This window comes from Diprion similis, chromosome 3, assembly GCF_021155765.1.
Source record: "Diprion similis isolate iyDipSimi1 chromosome 3, iyDipSimi1.1, whole genome shotgun sequence".
Lineage (NCBI taxonomy): Eukaryota > Metazoa > Arthropoda > Insecta > Hymenoptera > Diprionidae > Diprion > Diprion similis.
In genome coordinates, this window is record NC_060107.1 from 5159746 (window position 1) to 5185100 (window position 25355).

Consider the following 25355-nt stretch of genomic DNA (forward strand, 5'->3'; position numbering starts at 1 on the left):
GACTGAATGAACGAACTATTTATAAGTTTGAGCCCCAGATGCAACGAAGTGTCTGCACTGCGAGTTAACGCGAAAAGTCAAATTGAATGCGTTCAGTCAAGTCGAATCAATTTCATCATTCATTGATGATCCAAGAGGCAGCGCACGCCGCTATATATATATACGTTCCTATTTCACACGACCCTGTTATTCAGATATTATTTATTTATACCTGTGCACTTATTATCATTTTTTTTATTTATCTTGTTTGTGTGTTTTTTTTTTTCTATTCGAGCTAGTTTTGTTGAAAATAGATGTGAAAATCGTGAAATCCTTGAAAATGAAATAAAATATAATTTTACAATAAATAGAACAAGAATAAAAACTTAATAATTTAAAACGAGAGAATAATGGTAGACGATGTATTTAATTTCTTTCCTTTCCTTAATCTGTTTCAGGGTACAAAGACTGTGGCGACAGACCTGTCATCGAATACGACAGCACCGTATCACCGACGGAGGCTATTTCGCCGGTCGAAATCGCCTGTTTTATTCTCTACCTCGTTCACCTGCCCAGGTTCGTAAAGTAACATACTCGCACAAAAATGTCACACAAATTAAAAAAATTCATTACCCTCTTGCACCACGGCATAATAAATTCACTAAAGTTACATGGTATAATCACAGAGACGTGTATTAGGTATACAATAACTTGCACCATAATAATATAAGGGAAAGTAGGCATATTATTTTCTGCAGTCGTAAAGATGTGCCGTCGTGCAGCAGTGCGGTGTATTATATTAAGATATTAAAATTAATGATCGATATCGATAGCTATAGAGGGAGTCGCGAATAGGTTGTTTATTAATTATCCTGAAAATAATATCCATGCATGGACCCGACAGTAACGTCGACCCTTACAATTATACCAGCGCAACGCAGGTACTTTCTAGTCGATGAATATCATTATAGGTATTGTAGGTATATGAAGGTATGTATATTCATAACGCGCATATATTATGGTATGTATACATATTATATCCATCGCAACATGTATCAATTATTATTGTTTACACATGCAAATTGTCCTGCCCGCAATCTTCCGTATGATATAAATCAATCTGGGTATGTACGAGTATATGCATGTTGAGAAAGACACCGCAACTTCATTTCGATTGGGTGTATTACCTTGTACAGGTAAATATATAAGGCTGGTTCTGAGTACAGATTTCGATACCGACATTTTTAGTCGCTTTACAGCTCATACGCAAACCCTTTTTTCGGCTGGAGGTGATTCCCACACTGGTCTACTTTATCAATCGTCGATAAAGTAGACCAGTGTGAGGATAAGCTTTACCCGACAAAAGGGGTTTGTGTCTGAGCTGTGAAGCGACTAAAAATGTCGGTAAAATGTCGGTATCGGAATCTGTACGCAGAATCGACCTTATATATCTTCTTATACACTATCAGATATATGTAGAAGACTGGGGCAAGCCTGTTTTACGCGATATTGTAGACTTTTAAAACGTATACATTTAAAAAAACCACCGCCATATACAGACGCAGTCACGTTCTGGCTCTCGGTCCAACCTGTCACTGGCAATATACCTACTTATATACCCTGGGAAAATTCTTACGGGGTAAAATTTTATAACCATAAACGCCTCGCTGCAATGGCCCACCCAAAGCGAAGGTGCACCGCGTCAAGTTCCATCCTCGATCCTCTCATCCAAGTCGCACGTGCGTCTCACGCTGACATTGGGGTGCATAATACCGGCGGCCCGGCTTACAATAGTGCTAATGCACCGCTGTAAAAGCATTTGAGAGGGAGAAAAAACAAATCCAAAGGCGTGGGAGAAGCGAAACCTATACATGGACATTGTTTTTTTGTCGATTTATTTTCACGCCGAGTATAAGAAAAATTTGACAGGCTTTTAACGAAATTTGTACTTCATGTGTTCATAACCGGTCAGCAAGAAATATAGGGTGCTTTGCTTGAAGGGTACGATTTTTCAAAACTTGTTGCAAATACCAAGAAAAGAATTCTATTTACGAATCGGTGTTTCTGGGGTGAAATTTTAAAAGTTCGGTTGAAATATTCTTGCAAAATCAATAATTTGGCCGTAAGATACTGTCAAAGATAAATATTGATGCCAAATACATTCAAGATCAAGTCAAGTCCTGGTCATTAGACGAAATTCGAGAATTCAAAAGATATCCTTCCTCGAAGATTTTTTCCCTACTATGTACAACAATTTCATAATTTGAGATCTAGCAAAAAATTGACACTTTCAAACAAAAAAACCTTAATGCACGTACAGTTTTTTGCAATATTTATCCACACCACAATACATTCAATTTTTTTTCTGCCTGCGTTTCCTTCTTTCGTCTCAATTTTTACCTCCGGATTGGATCAAGAGTGTTACGCCAATGCAATGGCGTCTACGTGGGTGTTACAGGAGCAGCGTGAGAAATATCCCCAGATAGACTCACGTCTCATAACTTAATATAACATCAGTCGCACGCGGTGCTGTTAAGCTAGCATTTTTATCGCGCTTGTACTGCAGCCTGTATAGGGTTACTTGTTCCATGAGCGCGTGTCCCCGCCTATCTAAGAAATCCTTTTTTCAAACCGTGATGCTGGGTTTTTTCCTTATTTACCTTTCTTTTCTTTTATTGTCACCTTCCGTAACAGGTTTTCTTCGAAGAAGGGAAAAGAGTGAGGAGAGAGAGAGAGAGAGAAAAAAAAAAACAAATTTATCGTTTGTCGTCGGTCGATTGCAGGCTGGCTCTTTTTTACTCCGATTTTTTCTATTCTTAAAAATCAGTATTTCAGATAGTCTTCGATAATTTGTTATCTTATAATGTTTTTGCTACAGTTCCGACCGATCAGATACCGAATTCACGTTGCTCGTGACTGGCCAGCCGTCCGAAGAGTTGGATCTTCTAGACAACGCGTTTCATCTACTGCAGGTAACACATCCAAGTTGTTTTTTTTTTAATCTCTTTTGCTTATTCAACAATCTTTGAATCAATAAAGTAAAATTATAGTAAAAGTGAGGGAACTTTAATAATTTGTTTTCTTTATAATTTAGCGTACGTTGAGAGTTTCTCAAGCTTTGGTGCTCCGAAATTCATGCGACGAGCCACCCGGCAGACCGCTTTTACCCCGCAGTCAAATCAAGGTAAGTCGTTGCTTTTCGAAAATTTGATCACCATTCAAATGCCTGTTTGCATAAAGCCAGCTATTGCGTAGAATTAATCTTTGACTGTTATTTCTCTCTTGTGATCTTTTGTTTTTAATACGTAATGGTTATTGTTTTTCAGATCGTATTCGTGGATGAGGAAACTATTTCCAAACACATCTCAAACCGCCATCAAAAATCCGATCATCTTCAATGGATTTCGTTTTTCAAGGTAAGAAAAAAAACGGAAGATTATCTTCGACACCGAATGCGTAAACGAATTTAATTTCAATTCATATTTCTGCTCTCTTATGCGGTATAAAATTCAATTAACGGTCAGTTTTTACCAGAGAATTAGTGCAAAATCTCAAAGCAGTTGAAACATTGCTCTGGAATTCTGTATCGAAAATATCCCCTCGAAGTTTTTCAAAATTTTTGATCAATATGACAAAATTTCTATCCGAATAAAAACTCTTCATATTATTCCATGTCAAAACCTAATCTGAGTAATCGAATTTCCATCAATACGATAATATATTCATAGTTCGAAAATCATTACCGCGTTACTCGAGTCGGCAACCAGCGATTCATCCCTGCGAAGCGGGTTGCGAATCGTGAGGACAAGGCGCAGGAGATAAACAGGTGGATTTCGTAGAATTAAAGAATTGCATTTGCTTTACACCGCTCGCAGGCAGGCAGAAACTGCGGTTAGAAAAATCACCGCGTTCAAGGTATCCCCGAGTTAATGAGAAGGAGAGAAGCGCGTTCCAACCTAACTCAATGTAACTTGAAAATCAACACGACCGTTTGAGGTTTACCGATTGTCCCTCCTTCGTAATTTACCCCCAAGGGATATAACGTGCATACGACGAATTCCACCGCGTCTCCATCGCCCCGTCGGTAGCTGCTACCACAGCACGTTCCGATTAACCGGTTTTAATTGACAGTGGTTCTCATCGAAAAAAAGCCTGCGTGATCAGAATTATTGTAATATAATTGTTTATCGTTACGCCGCCTCCTTATGTTCAACAATTTACAGAATTTACAGAACATAAGAAGACAACAATTCACGAATATTCCGCAACTTTCATATGTATTTTTATCTCTGTTCTCTCCGTGTTGGGAAATATTCTCATGGCGTCAGAGCCCGATTATCGGCGCCATTTTAACGCCACATAACCTAAAAGTTTTCAATTTTTACGTATGCATGAAGTCGTGTTTATTTTTCTTGTTTCAAATTACTGTAATGTCCAGTCAATTAATGATACATAATCGATAATACAATATTTCAGTTCAACGAATCACACACGAAAAACACAGTCAATTATCAGTTGTCAGCCTGCGTGCAGTAGTTTGATCTTGTTTCCACCAGACGCCGCATTGCAAACTGACAATTTCAATACTATTCAACGTTTAATTAACGCATACTCTTTATTATAGATATATTTATCGAATTTGTTCTTTCTATGTTATTCAGGAATACGACACGGTGATGTCGGAGTGGCAGGCTGCGGGTCGAAAGCTCGCCATGGCCATGTCGGAATTAAAGGAGTGTGCGATTATTCCGCAACCGTTGGTTCCGCTCAGTCGTCTGCTGACAGATCCCACAGTAAAACGCACACCGGCCGATGCCAACGAGGTGATCGCCCTCCTCGAGGAACGCTCTCAGGACATTCGCCACGTCGAGCAAGTCAGGTGAAATTTTTGCATTTACCTGTAATATTCGTACATTTGGTAAAACCATTTTTTTTTTTGGTTTCAATTTAATTTTCATTCGTGTGAAATGATCAACTGTCAGAAGAGTTTTCTCGTTTAAATGTATTGTAGTTTCACTATAATCAGTTTTATTGCATTCCGAATGTTGCAATTTCCTTATGTTTATTGTGATCACTCTTAACGACATTTCGATTAATGTTTTTTTTTTTCCCCTCTATAAATCATGTCCAGATTGTCCTTGGATCGGGCTCGTCGACTACTAACGGAAGTCAGTAATGCAGCGACGAGGCTTGAATCGTCCTGCGAATCTCGACGAGCTACGATCAGGAATTTAACCATCCTCAGGAACATCGAGGACCAGGCGCGCGAGGTGAGTAAAGACAAAAAAAAAGCTGCTATAATTTTGTACCTACAAACTTAACTCAACATCTCTCGATCTGTCGATGATGTTTTTATTTTCCACTGTCGAAACACCCCTAATCCCTAATCCATCTTCCGATCTATAATGGCGTCGTGCACGTGCCTGGAGTGCCTCTAACCTTGAAACGGTAATTACATTATCATTTCACTTCGCTGGTCTTCCTCCTTGATCTTCGCGATCACCGCGCTATCCATGCAGACGTGTGGAAATTATACGCGAGCAAAACACAGAGACGGGGGGAGTAAAAGAGGAGAAGAAAGTTAACGTCGATTGGCTCGTTTATTGCACCCGTATCACGTCTTTTTATTCACTCTCAGATAGAGATCACGCGGTATGTATGTACAATGCATAGGTGGGATGGATCTTCGAGTTAAGCACGAGATAAAATACTAATAACCGTTTAAGAAGAGAGAATAAAAAGAGTTAGAAAACAAAATGTTGAGATTAAATAAAATCCTACGGTCGTGTTATAATATACTGTATAATCCTGCATTGTACTATACGGATCGCATTATACATGATATTTTTTATACACGTTATAGTACGTGTGCATCAACGATAATCTCGTACCTATAAACGCGAGCCACCGCGTACGATCATTCGCGATACTCACGATTCAGCTTTCTCAGCGATCATCATCATCATCATCATCATCATCATTTTGATCATCTCGATGCACTGCGCCTCGGTATCATATATGTACATTCTACCGTACCGGGAACAAGAAGTAATTCGTATTCTTCAATGTTGGACTCCTGCACTTGCGACTGTCCTGAATAAAATTTGGGTTAACCCTGCGGTATAGCATGTATCATATCTATCGCATGCACTGTAATGGTATGAATCAATTGTTGCATCCGGAGTAACGATTTATTGAATCGGTATAAAATTTTGTTAGAGATGAAAAAAAAGAAACGGAAACGAAAATATACAGCGATAAAGCTCTTGCAATAAAAATAAAGAAATATATTCCTAATAATTGAAATATTACTTTAAACCAATCCCGTAGGATTGTTAATAAAAATTAATATACAATATTATCGAAACGTTGTAGCGCGACATTTAGGTCTTGTACTCGATGTACGCATCCCATGAATCAAAAAGCTCCGACGCAGGGCCAACTTTCACTTCTCGGATTGGTTATATTGTACCAGTTTGAGATTAGCTAGATTAGGTTGATTGGTCGGTTCTATATATACCATATATAATTGATGGGCGGATTCCAGTTCCCTCCGAATAAGGAAACGCCGGCATTGCCGATTGTCGCGTGCTAATAGATAATCAAAGGCTCAAGATTGGACGCAGGTGTTGTATAACTCCCTCCCCTCTATAGGTATATATATATATGCTGCCGTATAACGTGACTAAAACAAGCAACCGATGACGTTAATCAGGTTAATCAGCCTTCGATATTGGCTCGCCTTAATGTGTGTGTTGTGTAGATAGAATTTTGTCGTATATTATAAACGCGCTCAAACTTGCGTTCCGATTTTTTATCTGCTTACTAGCGAAATCGAGGAAATAAAGAGATAGATGAAAACTATTAACCCAAATTCTTATTAAACAGGTTTTTGAATTTTTGAACTCATATCTAAATCCAGGTTTAATATGTTAATTTATAATTTTATTCACCGTTAGACGGAAAATTAAGAAATTAAAAAAGAAATAAATAAATAAATTGTAGGGATAAAGTTGACGATTGTAGACACAAGAACAAAAAAAAATCAATTGCAAGGAAGAGGGTACTGAAAAAATTCGTTAAAGTTTCTATCAGGTTGACGATTCTTGTTTAGGTTATAACTTGTTAACTTCTTTTTATACACTGTTCGCGTGTCGTTTGTGGCGAAATTCTTCTGATATTAGCTTGCGCGTGATCGTCGCGAGAGAAAGGAAGAGCCTCGGAAGACTGGAGAAAGGAGATTAGATAGCTAATGTAAACGATATAGCGGAAACGCTTACGAGTGAAAAGAAATAAATAAATAACGCAACATAACATAAAAATAAGATGCAATAAAATTATTAGAACAATTCCGAGATTATGTGAACGTAGAAAAAAAAATCCAAGGAAAAATAAAGCCCAATTAGACGAGTTACATAAGCTGATGTCGAATCGATTTAATCATCATCCTTAATTAGTTGAAATGCGGATTTGAAAAGTGAGGAAAATTAAATAAAATTAGAATTAGAAAAAACACACACTCGCAAAGAAAAATTAGAAACTGTGTCAAGGTCCAGATGATCGTTAACCGCGTTGTCTCGAGGCTCTTGACTCGACAAAAAAACCTTTAATTCGTTATTCTCGCACACATTTTTTTGCAGATCTATTATAATAGCCCAGCAGTCTTTTCTAGGCCGGCCTATAATATTTGCGTATGCCAAATAGATACACGCGTCTAATTTTCTCTCGTTCACACGGCACAGATCATTCATAACCACATTTAGATGAGACAAATAAACCACAATCATCTCTATATTACGCCGGCATTGAAATCACCCGTGGCTATGCGTGCATGCGTGCCTGCGTGCGTGCAAATTAACCCAATCTAATTGCAAATACAGGAATAGAAAAGCAACAGAAAAGAAAAAAGTTCGCAAAAACAAAAAAGAATGAAAATTAACAAAACAAAGTATATCGCGGATGATATGATCCAGAGGAATAATAATCACAATTCACACGGAGGACGAAATCAGCGAATCGAAGGATCGAATTATCGCAAAAATTATCCCATGAATCGGGTGATCGATATGAGATCAACTTATGAAATCAAAAAGAAATTCTAGCACGTTTCAACTGTTCTTCTAATATTTTATCGTGATTTTTTTTTTCAAACGTGGTAAGTTTGAGGTGAAAAAATTTGAGCATCGAAGAATGCAGATTATAAACGGTGATAAATCAGCTTATACCGTTTCTTTGTATGATATATTTTGGTAAATGAACTTGTCATCGCTTTAAAAAAAATAATTTTTGAAAACCGTGCGTTTTGTGTAAGATTTTCAAATCGACACTGAATTCGCTCGCTCTCTCCCGCATCATGTATAATTACAACACGATGAATTAAGGAGGTGAATTTCGCCGTCTAATTATGATAAACCCGAGGATACTCCGCATCCATGCATCACGTTTCGAACGAAACGGTCTGCTTTCCACTAACGATTGCTCCCGACCCTCGTTCAGCGAACCTAATATTACCCGACCGCTGCGCTTCTTAGAGTTTAACAATTGCATATATTACCGAGGTATTAACTGCATTGCGGCCGTTTTCATCGCGGCGTAGCGTACGAATCACACGTCGTTCCCTGAGACTTGAATCGCCTTATATACTTTGTGCACTTTGGAACGATGATTGCGAATCACAGTCAATCACAAGCTTTCCTTCTATTCTACACCTACTACACGCCATTATAATTTCAAGCTTTGTACGCTTAGCTCCTGATCGCGCTCTCTTAATATTCGCCAATTTGAGGAAATGTATGTACGTGTAAGCTGTGCCCGGCCGTTCGATTGTCGGTCATTATGTGGTTGCTCTATCCATGGATACTTATTTATGCATATAACCGCTTTGGGAGGAGTTACTGCATTTCTTGTTAAAAATATCCCCACTTCTCCACGTTTTCTGACTTCATGATATCTATCTTTTCAGTTTTTCTCTTTTCGTTTTTGTCACGTCGAATCGATCAGGGTCTAACCCTCGACTTCTTCGATTTGGTCTACGATTTTTTGTATTCTTGTTTCAACTCTAAAGATCACTGAATTTTCTTTGCCAGATTTTTTCAAGTAAACTGGTTTTACTTATAATTTTCGAAAATCAATACGTCTTTGGACGTAATTTGAAAATCAGGAAAATTTCTGAAGAATCTTATAGCTTATAGAAAATCTTTTAAGCCTAGACCGAGTGTAGGAAGACGTTGGCTTGTAGTCTTTTTTTTTAGCTTTGTAAAGAATAAATACTGAATAAAGTTAAATCTCAATAGTCAGTCGTTTGCGGGTAGCTGCTTAAACATTTTTATACATGATCTAGGATTTTGAGGAATGTTTTCAGATTTATGCGCAAAAAAAAAAGGTTATTTTCAATTCGTAATAGTATAGCGAATAGCAAAGCCGGTTCTGAACACAGATTCCTATACCGACATTTTACCGACACTTAGCCAGGACACAAACCTTTTTCCAGAATGTTCGTCAGTAGGGGGATATTCTGGAAAAAGGTTTGTGTCTTGGCTAAGTGTCGGTAAGATACCGGTACAGGAATCTGCGTCCAGAGCCGTCTTTGCTGTTCTACTATTGTTTTTTAACGAAAATCAAAACAGCTTCTGATAAATGAAAATACAATTTGCGTGAATAACACAGCAACTACAGATACAATTGTTCTGAAACTCGGAAATCGGTTTTAACCGATCGTCGTTGGGTTTCCTCTCGCTTTTGTATCGCCGTTTTTAGACAACAGCAGCCCTGCGTCGTGTGTCTTTATGGCGCTAAACCATCGCCGCATGTTATACCGACAAGCCAGGGAAGCTACTGCGCTCAAGATTCAAAGAGATTCCGCGCTTTCCTCATTTGCATGCGTATGCACGCTGTGGGTGCCTCAACAATGGTAAATAGCTTTAGCTTTAGCTAGGCATACATACCTCTGTAGGTATATAGAAACACGCTGCACGTTCCGTATGGACCGCGCGAGTCGCGGATGCTGCGGGGATGATTAAGGCAGGAGACGAATTACTCTCTTTCATTTTTTTCGCGCGATTTCCGAAACCATCGCAAAACGGAACGAATGAACAAATCTTGCGTTATTATGTTCATGCAGAAACATATTTGCATATAGGTATACATGAGTATAGGTAGGTACCATGGGTATAATCTGTAGACTGAAATCATCGTCTGGGTATACAGATTGAATGAAATGGTTGCTAGAATAACTGGTTATCATGCGAGTGTAATTCGTATATAATTGTGATTACGGTGTTCGGATCAGCTTGACAAACTTGTGGGATAAAAAAAATATCCTACGGGATTATGCACACTAGCTGCGCACGGAGGGACGTCATGAAGGGTATAATATTTGATAAAATTTAAAACTTTTGCGTATCACATCCGCGTATACATATAATACGGTTGAATTATAACGAGTATCTGATTATAGCTACAAGTTGCGTGTGCAGTGCCGTAGAAAATTACATCGCATCTCTGCGTGCAGAAGGATTAGCCACTCTTTGATAAATCGAATTAGAACTTTACAGTGCAAATAAAATATCGACTACTTTGTATTTTATTTATTTTTACCTACTATAATAATTGTCAATTATAGATACCTCAGGCGGAATTTCTAGAACTCGTTTCTCGTTACGCATTCATATAATTAATTCAATCTGAGGTAACGTTCAAGAAAATCTGCAACAACTTCTGTCACTCACACAGTGTGTGGACAACTTATTGTGAATTGACTTTGAAAAAACCGTTTTTTGTTTGTGTTTTTTTCGGGGGGGGGGGGGGGGGCAACGCTTTGAAAAATTTCGTTTTTTCTATCCACTCAACTTTCCATCCTTCCTTTCTTCCCGACGATATGCACATACCGTGACATCAAGTGCAGTCTCGTATAAAACGAGAAGAAGGTGTATTAAATAAATATTTACCTCATGGTCGCGTTAGTTGTGTAATCAAGCCGTACGTTATGGCTATCTTCATGCACCGTCTCGACTCCAGAGTTCTTTGAAGGACTTTTTATTTCATGTACTGTTCATCACAATTTCCTAGAATTTGTCGTAAGATACTTTCATCTTATTTTTCATTCTTTACCATCCGATCGACTTGATTTTTGACGCTGCTTCGCCTGCAAACTTTTTGAGTGAGAAAAATTAACGTATAATTTTGAACAAAAAATTTGTAAATGGTATATATGACTTGTTATAGTATATCGATGTGTATGATATAGTACCATTCATAAAACCCAATACTGCTAATGAAAGGAGTGCTTATACCTTTTGTTGTTGTTTTTTTTTTTTTTTGTAATCTCTGAATTCTTCATCTTATCCTTAACGAAGATACGGCTTTGAACCGCAGGTGAACGAACCCTGAAATATAATTATGTCTCTCTCTCTCTCTCTTTTTCTTATCATTTTCTCTCTCTCTCTCTCTTTCTTTCTGTCTGTCTCTCCCCCCCGAGAATATAGTCATTACACCTCGAATCTACGTAGCTGATCCGTGAGTCTCGAGTGTACCGCAATCTCCAGTGTCTAATTATTAGAATCGGATCGTAATGGGATCGAATATCGATCTTGACGCGCCGCGGAGCGTATTTCCAAGTACATTATAAGCGTTGAGGTGCAATCGGAGTCATGCATGCATGTATATATATATATATATACTCCACCTTCTTCAAGACCAAGCATCTTATACATGCATCGTGTTCTTCGGATGCCTCTTTCGAAAGTGAAATATAACGAATCTTGTACGAGACTGCCTGTCCGTCAACGTCACCTCCGTCAATTGCCGCCTGGCCTTTCCTCTTCTCCTTCATCTTCTATAACTTATAAAAAACCGGCCACGAGGAACCGAAGGAACCAACTAACTAGTTACAAACCGATGGACTACGAGATGCGATCAGTAATCGGCCGAGGATTATGCAACTACGCCTCTGCCCATTATTCTTTATACTTTTCTTTTACTCTTTTCTTTCTTCCTTTCATTCTTTCTTTCTTTCTTTCTTTCTTATACTCTCACTTTTCTCCTTCGTCCTAAGCCTCCTCGGACGTGCAGAGAAACCTTGACCATTTGACGTTAATTCAAATTCCACCGCCTGATTTATCAGCTTTGACATCGCGCGCGGATTCGCAAACGAATTATTCAAATCACCGTTGAACATAATTTATCAAAAATGTTGTCTCCATGTGCCACATCAAATATCAAATAAATACTCGAGTGAATAACAAAACATACTTTTTTCGTATTAAACGTTCATCCACCATCGATTTTATCGTCCCTATACACTGAATTCTTGGAGGTAGTTTTGATTTTTTCAAGGATCTCCTCGAGGCACTTTTTTCTCCAAGTTCATGCCTCGCCTCGACGAATATTACGTATGCACCCGTTAAAATTTGCCTCCTTTTTTTTTTTTTTACTCCATCAATTTTCTCCCTTCGTTTCTGCCCCCCCCCCCCCCCCCCCTCCCCACGCCCTTATTTTTACTCCGGCTTGTCCCGGGTGGATCGATATTTCCTTACGTCACAATTTGCACCTGCACTTGGTCCTCCGCTATTATCTCTCTCTTTCCCTCTCTCTCTCTCTCTCTCTTTGGACGTGGAATTTTTTCACGCAAGTATGTATAACGCACTTACGTGCCCTTACTGCATATACAAAATACCTTTATCGATACGGCCGATCTTCTCGTGAATCCGATTATGCATTCCAAACGCGAAGAGCGAAACGTCCTCCGGCTTTTCGCATCGCTTAATCTTACCTTATATATATATATATATATATATATATTCTTTTATCCTCGATTAAACTTCACCCGCGAAAGTACGTGCGCAAATTTTTCAACTACCACCACCGGTTCAACACGCTCCCCCCCCCCCCCCCCCCCCCTCTATACGCAGACTAAAAATCATTTTCGTACAGATTTTGCAATTTTACTGTCTACCTCAATTTCTTATCACTGCGTATATCATTATTATTATTATTATTATTATTATTATTATTATTCATTTTCATCGTACGTTATTTATCCGTATACAATTCCTATTTCCAATTCAATTTTTGCAACACGTGTAGGTGTGTATAGCAACCGCAAAGCAAATTATACGTAAGTATAACTCACAATCAGAGACGCAACAAACTTGCATTCATGGGATTGAATTCCCGGCTACTTTTTATCTCATGCTTACTTATTTTTTTTCTTATTCTTCTTTTGCCGTTCAATTTTCACCGCGATTTGCAAGTACATATGTATGTACTTGCTCTTCGCATCCTCGCGCAGTAATATCTGCGTACGCTTTGTATCTACCTGCAGCTTTGCGAATTTTTTTGCATTCTCTTGAGTGACTCACCGGTATATGCACGTATATCGCGTTTATAGTGCAACGTTCGCGAATTTCTTCACTCCACCGTCACGTCTTCATTCCCGGAAGATCCTGGTATGCTAATTGTGCCCAGATACACATGCCAGGATTCATCGGAACCTCATCCTTTTTTGTTTTAACAATACAATACGAATAACGAGAAGAATTTGATAGATTGAAGCGTAAGTTTTGACAAATTTTTTTTTTTTTTTTTACAAGTTCGAAGCTCCGTTGAATCATTTCTTTTTTTTTCCTTTCTTTTCACGCGGACATTCAGAGATTCGGACTAAACGTCCATAAAAATGACGATGATGATGATGATAATAATCATATCGCGAACAGATCATAAAAGGTGAAGAAGAAAATCCTCGTCGACTTATTAATAACGGTGTGTAATAAATTCTGCGAAGTAATTGCCTCCGTTTCTTCATGATAATAATAGTAATAATCATTTATTGCAAAAAGGGCCCGCAGAACGGTTTTACGTACCCATACATTATACATATATGTATGTACGTACCACTTTTTGCCGAGACGGCACCACAAACCCTTTTCCCCCAGTAAAAAATTCACCCTGGTGTTGCAAGTATAAAGACGTGCGAATCGACGACGGAGTAATTTTTTAGAAAAACACCCGGAAAGAAAAAAACAAAACAAAAAAAAAAAAAAAAAAAATTGCGGCCAAATAATTATGAGTTAAAAAAAATCGACAGCACTCGATTGTTTAAACCGGTATCTCAGGATCCCCTCGTACAAGATTATTAAAAATCACAGGAAGTCTCACGATAGGTACATAAGGCCCGAATCGTTCCGTCGTAAAGAATTTCTCGAAAGTGATTAACCCCTCGAACCGGCCGATCAATCGTCGATGTAACAATAACGAAGCTCGTTAAGCAGCTCGTGTCGGATCAAACAACCCGAAGATACAAGCCGATACAGCATACAGCATCGCACGTACCTTAGGTGCCATAACTCGGTTTTAATCGGCAACTAATTCAGCTAGCCTGCAGCCTCTCTGATCAGGATTGAAAAGCGAGTGCTCGCAGCATCCCGATCAAGGCAGGAGGGCGTGGGTGCGACGCGTAGATCTTATAACACGTACATACCGCGTATTGTCGATGGACGCATATTTGTATGGGGGTCCAGTGAAACGCGCCGACGGCGAAGACTATTTATATATTGTGATTTATGAGAGCCGCTAGAACTCGGCGGGAATTGACCGATACGGTAAGGAAGGGGGGATGGAGTCACCTGCTGATGGCTTGCTTATGGTGGAGCTTATGCGGTGGTGAATGAATATAAGGCGCTCGGTTCTTCTGGCAAGTGTAAGGTTAAGGTACGGGTTTGATCCAGTCACTTATCCTATTACTCTTGAGAGTAAACTCAACGCCGGAATAATTTATGCTTAAGAAAGACGTGTTAAGGACTAAGGAGTAGACTAGCTCACAGGCGTGTAACATTCTTTAAGGGCGAATGGGCCTCTTGTATCATCAGGATCCAAAGTTGAGAAAAGAGAAGGAACCGGTTTTTTTCTTCATTCATCCTTAGTCAAAATAGGACTATGGAGTGGCCATATAGGTGAGTTAGTTTCTTCAAGGATAAATTTTGCTCTTATATGATCAGGATCAAAAGTTTAAAAAATAGAAGCACCTGGTTTTTCCTTAATTGGTCCTTAGTCAAAAAGGACTGAGAATTACACTCATCTAGGCATATGAGATTATTCAAGGACGAATAAGCCCCTTGTACCATCAGGAACAAAAATTGAGAAAAAAGAAGAAACTGGTTTTTCCTTAATTTGCCTTTAGTTAAAAAAAATGGTTCAGGAGTAGACATATTCGTGTATAACATTTTTAAAGGACGAATGTTCTCCTTCTACCATCGGGATTAAAAATTGAGGACAAAGAAAAACCTGGTCTCTCCTTAATTCGTCCTTAGTTAAAAAAATTGTTCAGGAGTAGACATATTCGCGTATAACATTCTTAAAGAACGAACGTTCTCGCTGTACCATCGGGATCAAAAATTGAGAAAAAAACGAATCTCGATTTTCCTTAATTCGTCCGTGGTCAAAAAATGAGTAAGGAATAGACAAAGCTATATTTGTTTATACCATGCTTGTTTTCAAGTTCTGCACGTGCAATCAAGAAAGATAAGTTCTTTAATTGCGAGACAAGAATTTTGGAAATTTCGTTCACACGCAACAAGGTTACCAAATTTTTTCCTGTCATAAATTTATACAGGCGACACGTGCATCGTCGTAATCCAGAGATATGGTGCATGACATGCGGATTATTGTTATAGTCTATACACCTTGCGTACCGGGCACTTCGGGCTTTCGGAGCCGGCGACTTTTATTGTGGAAATGGAGGGGCCGACACCGGCGATCGCAGCGGCTGTTCCACGCCGTGGACCAGTGAGTCCCTCGCGGTCGCAGCATCCGAACGCTCTCTGGATCTCTCGATAACAATTACCAACCGGCAACGCAACAAAATAATCCTTAAACTTAACGGCGAAATGACGAAGAAAGGTTTTTTCCCCATTGTGATAAACTTTCACAACATAATTGTTTACTAATTTTACTTTTATTTTTTACTCTCGTTGTATTTTGTTGATCTTCAATCAAACGTCGTATACAAGTGATTACTAATTCGTTTCGGTTCGTGAAAGAATGGATTGATTGATTTTACACGAATCAGGTATACATATACATACAATATAATATAATATAATTTGTGAAGTGTTTTGACATCAAGTTTTATTTACATAATTCGACTTTTTTTTTTCCGCGCATTATTTTGTTGTACAAGGATATAATCCGGTTTTTTTTTCATTCAATTTATTCTTCATACTTACTTGTTTACTCGACGATCTCCTGCCGCTTGTAGATCATTAAATTTGATGATCGATCGTCACGCCAAATTAACCGGGTGCATGTAGTGTGAAAAGTGTCGCGTTTGGCCCGGAAGAGATCGGATCTCCCAAGGCCGGTGAATATATATATATATATATATAGGCAATAAAACCGCAAAACTGTTACAGTAACAGAACACAATATCGGAATAACACGATGTACGCAATTGATTCGCAAAAAAGTGCAGAATATCCAACCGTAAGTTCGTCAGACATTTTTTATTACAACTGTAATACCCTTTCTCTCGTGATCGTTCATTTTCATTTAGGTATCACATACTGCAGACCGTTTTGTACACTGCAGGTTTATGTGACGCTTCCATGTGCGCCATGACATACCCATATGCATATGCATATAGCTATACATGCGCGATGACCTCAAAGCATACTTTAAACGTATTCATCCGCCCTAAATTTTGCACCTGTCGTTTAAGCGTCGAATTGAAACCGCGAAACGGCAATACCAGCATGCTTATCTGTATTCTTGAAATAAAAAAGGATTTTTTTCTCTCTCAAAATAAGTCAACAAAAAATTAGGATCACGACGAACCATAATCATGCTCGAATCTTACGTTGGTCGAAAAAAGAATGAGTACCCTTGTAGTCTGCCATGTGCGGCTTGCAGGGTGTGTAAAGAGGAGAGAGAGAGAGATAGATGGATAGATAGAGGTGCAATCTAACCACCTTCTACCTAAATGCGACTCGAAATTTTCAAGTGAATATACGACGAGCTTGAAAGGGTTACGACAAGGTATACGAGATTAGGAGTCAAATACTTCACGCCTCTCTCTTTCTCTCTCACACTTTATCACGCGCCTTCCTAACGACTCGAGGTACGCGAGCTTATCTTATCATCCAACTGTACGTGGTAGAGATGATTGTGTGTTGTACACAAAAAATCTGAATTTCCTGTGTCTATAAATTAACGAAAATCGAGGGTGGAGGGATTGGTTTGAATGAAATTAGAAGAGAAAAAAAAGAATCGCGTATCAATGAAAACGTGAATCAGAAATACTTGTATCTGAATAAAGTGGGATGAATTTTTTTTATTTATCTGTTTCTTTTTTTTTTCACTTTTTCCTCGTATAAATAAAAAAAAAAAAAATCTTCGGGAAATTTTTCAAGTAGATATATATCACATACTTCGTGACTGTGCAACGGTATGAAATTTTCGTAACAAACTTGTCGCGTTTAAGGTATCCATATATGTATGTATTAACCGCAGACACACGTTTATAAGTAGATATTTTTGCAATTTCGTTGGGGTTAAAAAAAAAATTTAAAAAAAAAAAAAAAAAAACCACGAGGGGAAGTTGACATGATAAACTAAGCGTTGAATAAAATTTACGGGATATTAAAATTTTGGAGAAGAAAAATTGCAGAATAAAATTGAAATAACACACTCACACACACATACACACATACACACGCACATCATATACCTTATACTTAATTACGAAATACGCGCAGCATACTTTATTTCACCGGCTGGAAGGGCGCGGAGACAGCAGACAGCTGCGATGTATACATATATCCATCCAACCTAAGGAAAGCCTTACAAGGCGCGCGAGAAGAAACGCGGCTTGGCTCATAAAATATTACACTCTATATACATGTGTATATCCATATCTATGTGCATGTCTACCATGCGCGCTGGACTTTTTTATTACGAGTTAATCGTATCTCGCTCGTTAATAGGTCGACGCTTGGGGGTTGAGGAAGCGCTTCTCGAGGCGTTAATTAACGCTCCGTTTTAACGCTGTAGTGTAGGTACGTACACCTTCGCAACTGTCGTCGTAAACCTCAGACTAACCCGCAAATTTGAATCGTCATTTTGGCAAAGTTGTGTGTGTTTTTTTTTTCTTTTTTTTTTTTTTTTAATTATCGTTTCTTTGTTATTCTTTCACGTGTTTGGGAATTTATCATTAATTTTAGCATTAATGTGAAATTCGAGATCGATTCAATTATTGCCGAATTTTGTTTTTCACTCTGTGAAAATTATTTCAGGATATACTAAGAAATTTTTAACACAAATATGTATAGACTTTATCATAGTTTTCGAATTGGATCTAATTGTGTTCGAATTTTCTAAAAAAAAAAATATCATCCAAGTTGTTTTTGGTGTGAAAAAAGTTGATAATCTTCAAATCAAATTTATTTTGAGATAGACTCACAGGAAGTGTGAGAAAGAAAAACATGTTTCACACGATAACCACATTAGCTGATATTTTTTATCCAACGACAGAAAGCGCTGAAAATTTGAAAACAATTAGATCCAATTCGAAAACTTCATTAAATCTATCCAACTGTTTCTCCCGACAAAAATTTCTAGCCTCAAAAAAAATTGGCCAAAAGTTTGCTCGGAAATGGTCAATTCGAATGAATCACCGTCGGTAATTTTGCACCGTCGATAATCTTGCGCCGTCGATAACAAAATCGATCTATCCCGTTTCTCAAGATGTAAATTTCTAATCTCAAAAAATTGGCTCAAAATTGGCTCAGATTTTGTTAATTCGAATAAACCACCGTCGATAATATAATTGCTGATCGGAAGTGGTAGCGACGCGGTTTATTTCTTAAATTACAAAACAGCTGGGAGGGGGAAAATCAAGTTAGAATTATCCACATCGCACATGTCCGTCTGGGTTCATTGATGCAATTGTTATGCCTACCTCGTTCGATGATCATTCTCAGACCGATATCGCGCGGCATTCGGCACGTGGGCAGAAGGCTGAACGAGTTGAACGATAGCGAGGCGATTCGGCGTGGGCGAACTGCCGGCAAACCCGCCATCAGTTTCAACCGAAGCCGATCGGAATCACGAGCCTACGTTTTACACACACTTACATGCATGTGTATAATGTATAAATGTATGTATATATGTTTTATACGAGGAGGAAGACGCGCTGTTGCGACATTTTTGCCGATAAGATCGAAAACCGAATAGATAGAGAGAGTGCGAGAAAGAGAGAGAGAGAGAGAGAGAGAGAGAGAGAGAAGACGGTAAATCACTCGAAACTCGATAAATCCTGTAGTAGTAGTACAGATAGAAACGAATCTCTGTGAGGAACATGCAGTTCGCAGGCAAAGAACCGTTGTAAGATTACTCTATTCGAATTTATATCGCGACATATCTTACACGGGGTATATATTCACGTTTAATATAGTTATAACAGACACAGAAGTATTTTTATCGTAACAATTGATTGTGTACAATGTTACAGCGTTAGGGGATAATTATAGAATTTTTTTTACACAATAAGTGAAATGTCGATAAGTAGTTGATATAAATTTAAAATTAAAATATTTTTTCTTAACTCTGCATCGGAGAAATATTTGGAATAAATTTTATATCCGAAATATGGGGGAAAAGTTTTCAAGGATTGGATAAACGCTAATTTATTTCATTGAAAAAATCTAATGCAATCGTTTAAAGGAGAGAGATTTTTTCTAAACATTATTCCGTAATCACAAATTTTAACTTTCTTTCCCACGATTGTTTCTAACAAATGATTAAAATAAACCGTTGAAGAGGAAAATTTCGAGATTAAAAATCAGAGTGCGTTTTACAGTTGAGACAAAAAATGAATCCAAGAGATCGGAGATAGTCGAAGGGGTTAAAGGCTAGTCTCGAGTTAGTCGGCTTGAAATGCTCCATAGGTAATAAATTCTGAAGCGAAAAGCGTCAAACACCGTCGGCGCCTTTTCAAGATCTCTGAATATAATATATTGCATCACATAGTACATGTATATACATATACGCTATGTACCTATATATAGCGTGTGAATATGCATGCAGTCAACTTTGCGCAGGACAGACAATCGAATTGAAGACACAATGAGCTCCTTGGAACGATCGACCTGATATCTATAACCTAGTTTCCGCACTATATCAAAGAAAATAATAAATCTATGAGCAGAAGTTCCAGATTTCTCTTTTTTATTCTTATCGAAATATTGAACGGAAATTATTTTTTTTTTTTATTTACATATTTTTTTTTTTTTTCAATAATATCAGTAACGATTTATTTCAAATTAAGGCAATATTTTCTGACTCATTTCTATTCACTTTTCTGCATTTTTCACCTATCTGCAGAAAATCTGAGATGTAATTAAATTGTGGAAATTAAAAAAAGTAAACAAAAAAATAAGGAATAAACAAATAACAATTTTTACTTTTTCTATCGCAGTGAAATTGAATTTCAACTTTTGTTGAAACGAAAGTAACGAAAATAAAATAGGTGAAGAATAGTCACCTGAAGCGCGTGAAGTGAATAGTTCGATAAATTGACGATTTAGGTAAAAATCAAATAAAGAAGAAGAAAAAAAAACAACAACAAAAAAAAAAAAATAAACACTAACGTTTCCCTTTCAAACAAGTGAAAAGAAAGAGCGATTTTCCCGTTTGACACTGGAAATTTAAGAAAGAAATCTAAAGAAATAAAGAAGGAATAGAAAAAAAAAGTAAAATTGTAAAACTTTCCTAGCGTAAATTTTTGCCGGACTTTTTCCGGCTTTTGACGACGTACCTGATGCAACTTCGTCGTGACGACCGCATTGCCCCATGCAGAGGAATAATCGCAGGGCGACGTACTCGTTCCTCGGTGCCCGAGTGACCTGGTTAAACCTGACTGAAAATGAGATCCGTCCAATGAGCTGAAGAATTCCGCGGCGATCCTCACCTAGGCTGTATTTCGCATGACGCGATTATAATTCGCTATCGCAATTCGCTTGTACCTAGTCTCGTGCCGATTACCCGCGGCGCGAAACTTTCCGCTTCCTGCCTTCTTCCTTTCTTCTTCCTTTTTTCCTGTAAGAATGGATAAAAATTGCGAGCCCATTTTGTTTTTTTTCACATCAATCAGTTCTGCTGTTTTACCCTCTTATAATTCGCCCACTTTTATTATTCTGCTCCAGGTTTTATCCTGGCTCTGCAAAAAGGGCGAGGAAACGCTTTCAAGACACTCCAGACCCTCTGCCACCAATCTTCCGGCAGCCAAAATCCACGAACGTGATTTCGAAAAGTTTTACTTCACGTCGATGGTGAGTTTATAACACAATATTATACCTATACATACTATTTTTTTAGATTTGATCGTTTTAAACATACAAGATACAAAAAAATGCGGAAAGAAAAATAACTCCTCGCGTCATAAATATAAAAGAATAAATTTCTCCCCATTATTTTCGATCCTGTGAATATAATCTTGAAAAAAAAAAAAGCATTACAAAATCAATATACGACAGATAAAATCTGTCAATTACCGGTTATGATGAAAAAAAATTGACAAATAAATTATGCACGGATTTAATTAACTGAAAGAGAGTTGAGAAAAACGAAACATTCAAAAGTCCCGCTCTCCCCACTCGGGTGCATTGAAATGTGAGCGTTGAGCTTTGCCTCGATAGGCACTGCCACCTACCGTTGAATTCTGAAAGTTTGAATACCGATCTGCGCGATCGTTTTACCGCAGTAGGTATGTACATACATACACATAACATACACTCTGACCTCTCGGATTTGGCCCGGAATTTTTTGTACGGATTTTCTCAGTTTGAAAAGCACTAGTTTCTTTTTTTTTCTTTGTTTTTACATTTTTTTGACACGCTTCGAATTTTTCACGATTTTTAAAAACCATCAGTATTGATCGACAGAATTTAAAAATCTGTAAAAATTCTCAAAAATCATGTGTCAGATATCAAAATTTTCAAGCCCAGAGCTGAAGTCGGGAGATTTTTCCTTCACACTGTTTGCAAGCTTTTTCTTACAACAAAATTTCAAAAAAATTAGAAGCGGGAGTCGTTTTACTGTGGATAGTTGCTCAAACATTTTCATATTTCACATCGGATTGTTGAAAATTTCTTCACATTTTTTATTTCCTCTTCATTTCGCTGATAAAAAAGAATTGCGAATCGTAAAACGATTCCGAAAAATCTAAATACAATTTCAAAAATCCGATATGACGTATAAAAATGTTTCAGCAATGATATATAGTAAAATGAATGCCGCTTCAAATTTCTTTAACGTTTTTTTATGAGAAAAAAATAGAAAACAATGATAAGGAGAAAATCTTTCCACTCGAGCTTTACGCTTAAAAATTTTGAAATCTGACACATGATTTTTCCGAATTTGTTCAGATTTTTAAATTGTATGGATCAATAGGAAGGTTTTGAAAATTTGTGAAAAATTCGTAGCGTGTCAAAAAAATCTAAAAAAAAAAAATAGTGTTATATAAAATAGGTACAATCATCTAAAAAAATTACGGGCCAAATCCAAGAGCTTGAGGAGTCTACGTAGGTCGAAACGAGCTGGAATGCCCCATACATACATATATATAGTAATAAATAATTGAAATGGTTTAAAAGTTTCCCGCCACCGAATGCATGCAGAGCAGCGTGTGCATTCGAACGAATTTAACTTAAAAATAATGATTCAGAGATAAAAAGTTTTGATCGAACAAATTTTACCCTCAACGTGTAGACGATTAATTACGATTTAATTTTACCCAGGCCGATATTCTTTGCGAAATTTCAATTATAAACTTCGTAGAAACTTTTAACCGCATTTGAAACGATGCGAGCTTACTTACTTTCCGACTTTTTCAATTAAGTATTGAATTAGCTTGTCTATACGTAATAGAAATAGCGTTTCTATAACTCCTTATCGGGGGAAGAAAGAAAAAAAAAGAATAAAAAAAAAAAACTATTCCACTTTACACGCTATCTTCATAAATGCTTCGACGATTCTTCTGTATCTAATTTTTACAAATCGTTGTTTGCTATAGACTCGGGAAAATTATATTATCTTCATACTTTATTCTATTAGCGGAATTAATGCACGAGAAAAATTTCATAACTGTACAAACATTTTTTTCGTTTTTTTTTTTATACTCTCGGATGCAAAGTTATTCTCTAGAATTTTGCAATTTGTTTCGATATTTCCTATTTTTTGTCCGCTCTTTGAACAGCTGAGTTATATTTCTACGAATTATTATTATTATTACCATAATCGATATCGATGTTGCTATTACTGTTATTATTGTTATTATACATTTATTGAAAATTTTGAATTTTGAATTGAATATAAGACGAAATTTAAAATATACACCGCTAATAAATCCTCATATTTCTTTCATTCGCATCTTCACCTTTATTGTGCAATTCACAGACAGGATAGATAATTACATCATCGTTTTATAACATCACTTTCAAACTCGTCTGCAGAGAGATTTATTGATTGAGAAAAAAAAAAAAAAAAAAAAAACAACAACAACTTGTTTCGATAGTTTCCAAAAGCTTGTAGATATATATATATATAGTTGACATTTCATGCTTTGAGCTGGTAAAGTTATTTATTAAAAATAAAGCAATTTTTTATTCTTTATACAAATGATGAATTGCATTTGTTTTTTTTTTGTTTTTTTTTTTTCCTCAATTCGAAATGAAAAATCGTTATTTCCAAAGTAGACGATGTTGACGAGTGATATTTCGATAAAATGAAACGCGGGGTCCAATGATTTACATTTGATTTTCGCTACGTACGTAATTATCAACCTTTCCGAAACCGGAGTCAACGACTGCATTGCAGAAGGTGTGCCGATTCAGTGACCCAATGCCCTCTTTGACCGCCATTATCGCATTCAATTAATTGATCCGGATTAATAATTAGCCGTTCGGTACTTTTGAACCTCCACGTTTCTTCACTCCGCTGTCACATTAAAGACTCTCGTCATGCCTCCCCGTGTATAAAACGCGATTTATCACAACGTATAGGTATAAACGAAGTGTTAACGACCCTCGACGTGTGCAGCGTGAAATCCACTCGCGATATATATTATGAGGAGCTCTGCAGCTTTTTTTTTTTATTCGTTCTTCGTATCATTTTTTTCTTTTTTTTTTTTTTTTAATTTATTTATGCGCCGCATACGTGCAAAGTAATTCTGCAAGTGCAGATTGCAATTTTGCTACGGAGATATTGATATTAATAAACCTTGTCTTTACTTTTTTAGATTCACCGAACATCGTAAATCAACTATTATCTTGTATATAGAAAGTGGTTTTTATTAATTTTTAATGATTTGGAATTTACTGATCGAGGTTTTTTATTCCCGGCAACTCTGCTGCGTGACGTGAGGATAAAATTGTGTAAGAAACTTATGCCCGTGTTATACACGCGTGTAAAGCAATTACAATGGAAAGTCAGACAAGATCATTTTCCTTTTTCTGTGCAACAAGTGCATGATATGCAGTGCATGGCTCGGGTAACGAGCATGACCGCCTTGTGCCAATTTCGAATTTCGCCATTGCTTCTATATAATCTTTGTTTTTTTTTTTTATCTTTATTATTTTTTTTTATTTTTTATTTTTTTTTGCTACCACTCTTGACCTAAAATTTTTTCAAACATGTCGAAATCAAAATTCCCTGAAAGTTACATATCTCAAAATTAACATTAAGTACTTTCCCTTAGCGTGGAAAGATTTCAAAAATCTATATCTTTGCGGCATTTTATTCTATCACATCGAACCAGATCGCAATCAACTCAGAATTGAATGATCTATAAACGTTACCATTGCGATGTATAAGTGTAAGTTACACTGGCGAGTTGATTTTTATCCGAAATTCTCGTTTTTAAACTGTTATTTCATAAATGTTTCTTGCTGAAAAAATGTAAATCACGAATTTAGAGGAAATGAAATTTCCTACAAATAAGTTTTGTTCAGCCTAATCGTTAAGTTTGATATTTCTTGAGATATTGAGCCTCAACTTATTTGGGGTGTGAACTTTTCAAGGATCATCGAATCAAACTTTTTAAAATATTGATATTCCCTGTCATACATACCAATTTTAAGTGGCCTAGTATTTTTCAAAATCATGCCACCAACCTTCGATGTTCCGTTATAATTCGTAATCACATTAATTTTCCTTCGTCTTCCTCACCATCGAACGCGTGTAATTCCATTAAATTAGAAAGTAGGTACGTATAATTGCATGTGTTTGGTTTTTTTTTTTTTTTTTTTTTTTTCTTTTCTTTTATTTAATACCGTATTAATTACCAATTAAATCGCTCTAGTCGTATCACATATGACTATATGGTATTT

At 37.1% G+C, this 25355-nt stretch overlaps 1 protein-coding gene across 1 annotated transcript in view; it reads left to right on the forward strand.

The window, feature by feature from the left end:
• Positions 1 to 25355, forward strand: part of LOC124404610 — a 184718-nt gene that overhangs the window by 123026 nt on the left and 36337 nt on the right. The window contains exons 7-13 of the mRNA XM_046878916.1: positions 438 to 555; positions 2858 to 2951; positions 3074 to 3163; positions 3306 to 3395; positions 4641 to 4858; positions 5111 to 5249; positions 21174 to 21299. Of these exons, the coding sequence (XP_046734872.1) occupies positions 438 to 555; positions 2858 to 2951; positions 3074 to 3163; positions 3306 to 3395; positions 4641 to 4858; positions 5111 to 5249; positions 21174 to 21299 (875 nt within the window). The remainder of the gene's footprint in view (positions 1 to 437; positions 556 to 2857; positions 2952 to 3073; positions 3164 to 3305; positions 3396 to 4640; positions 4859 to 5110; positions 5250 to 21173; positions 21300 to 25355) is intronic.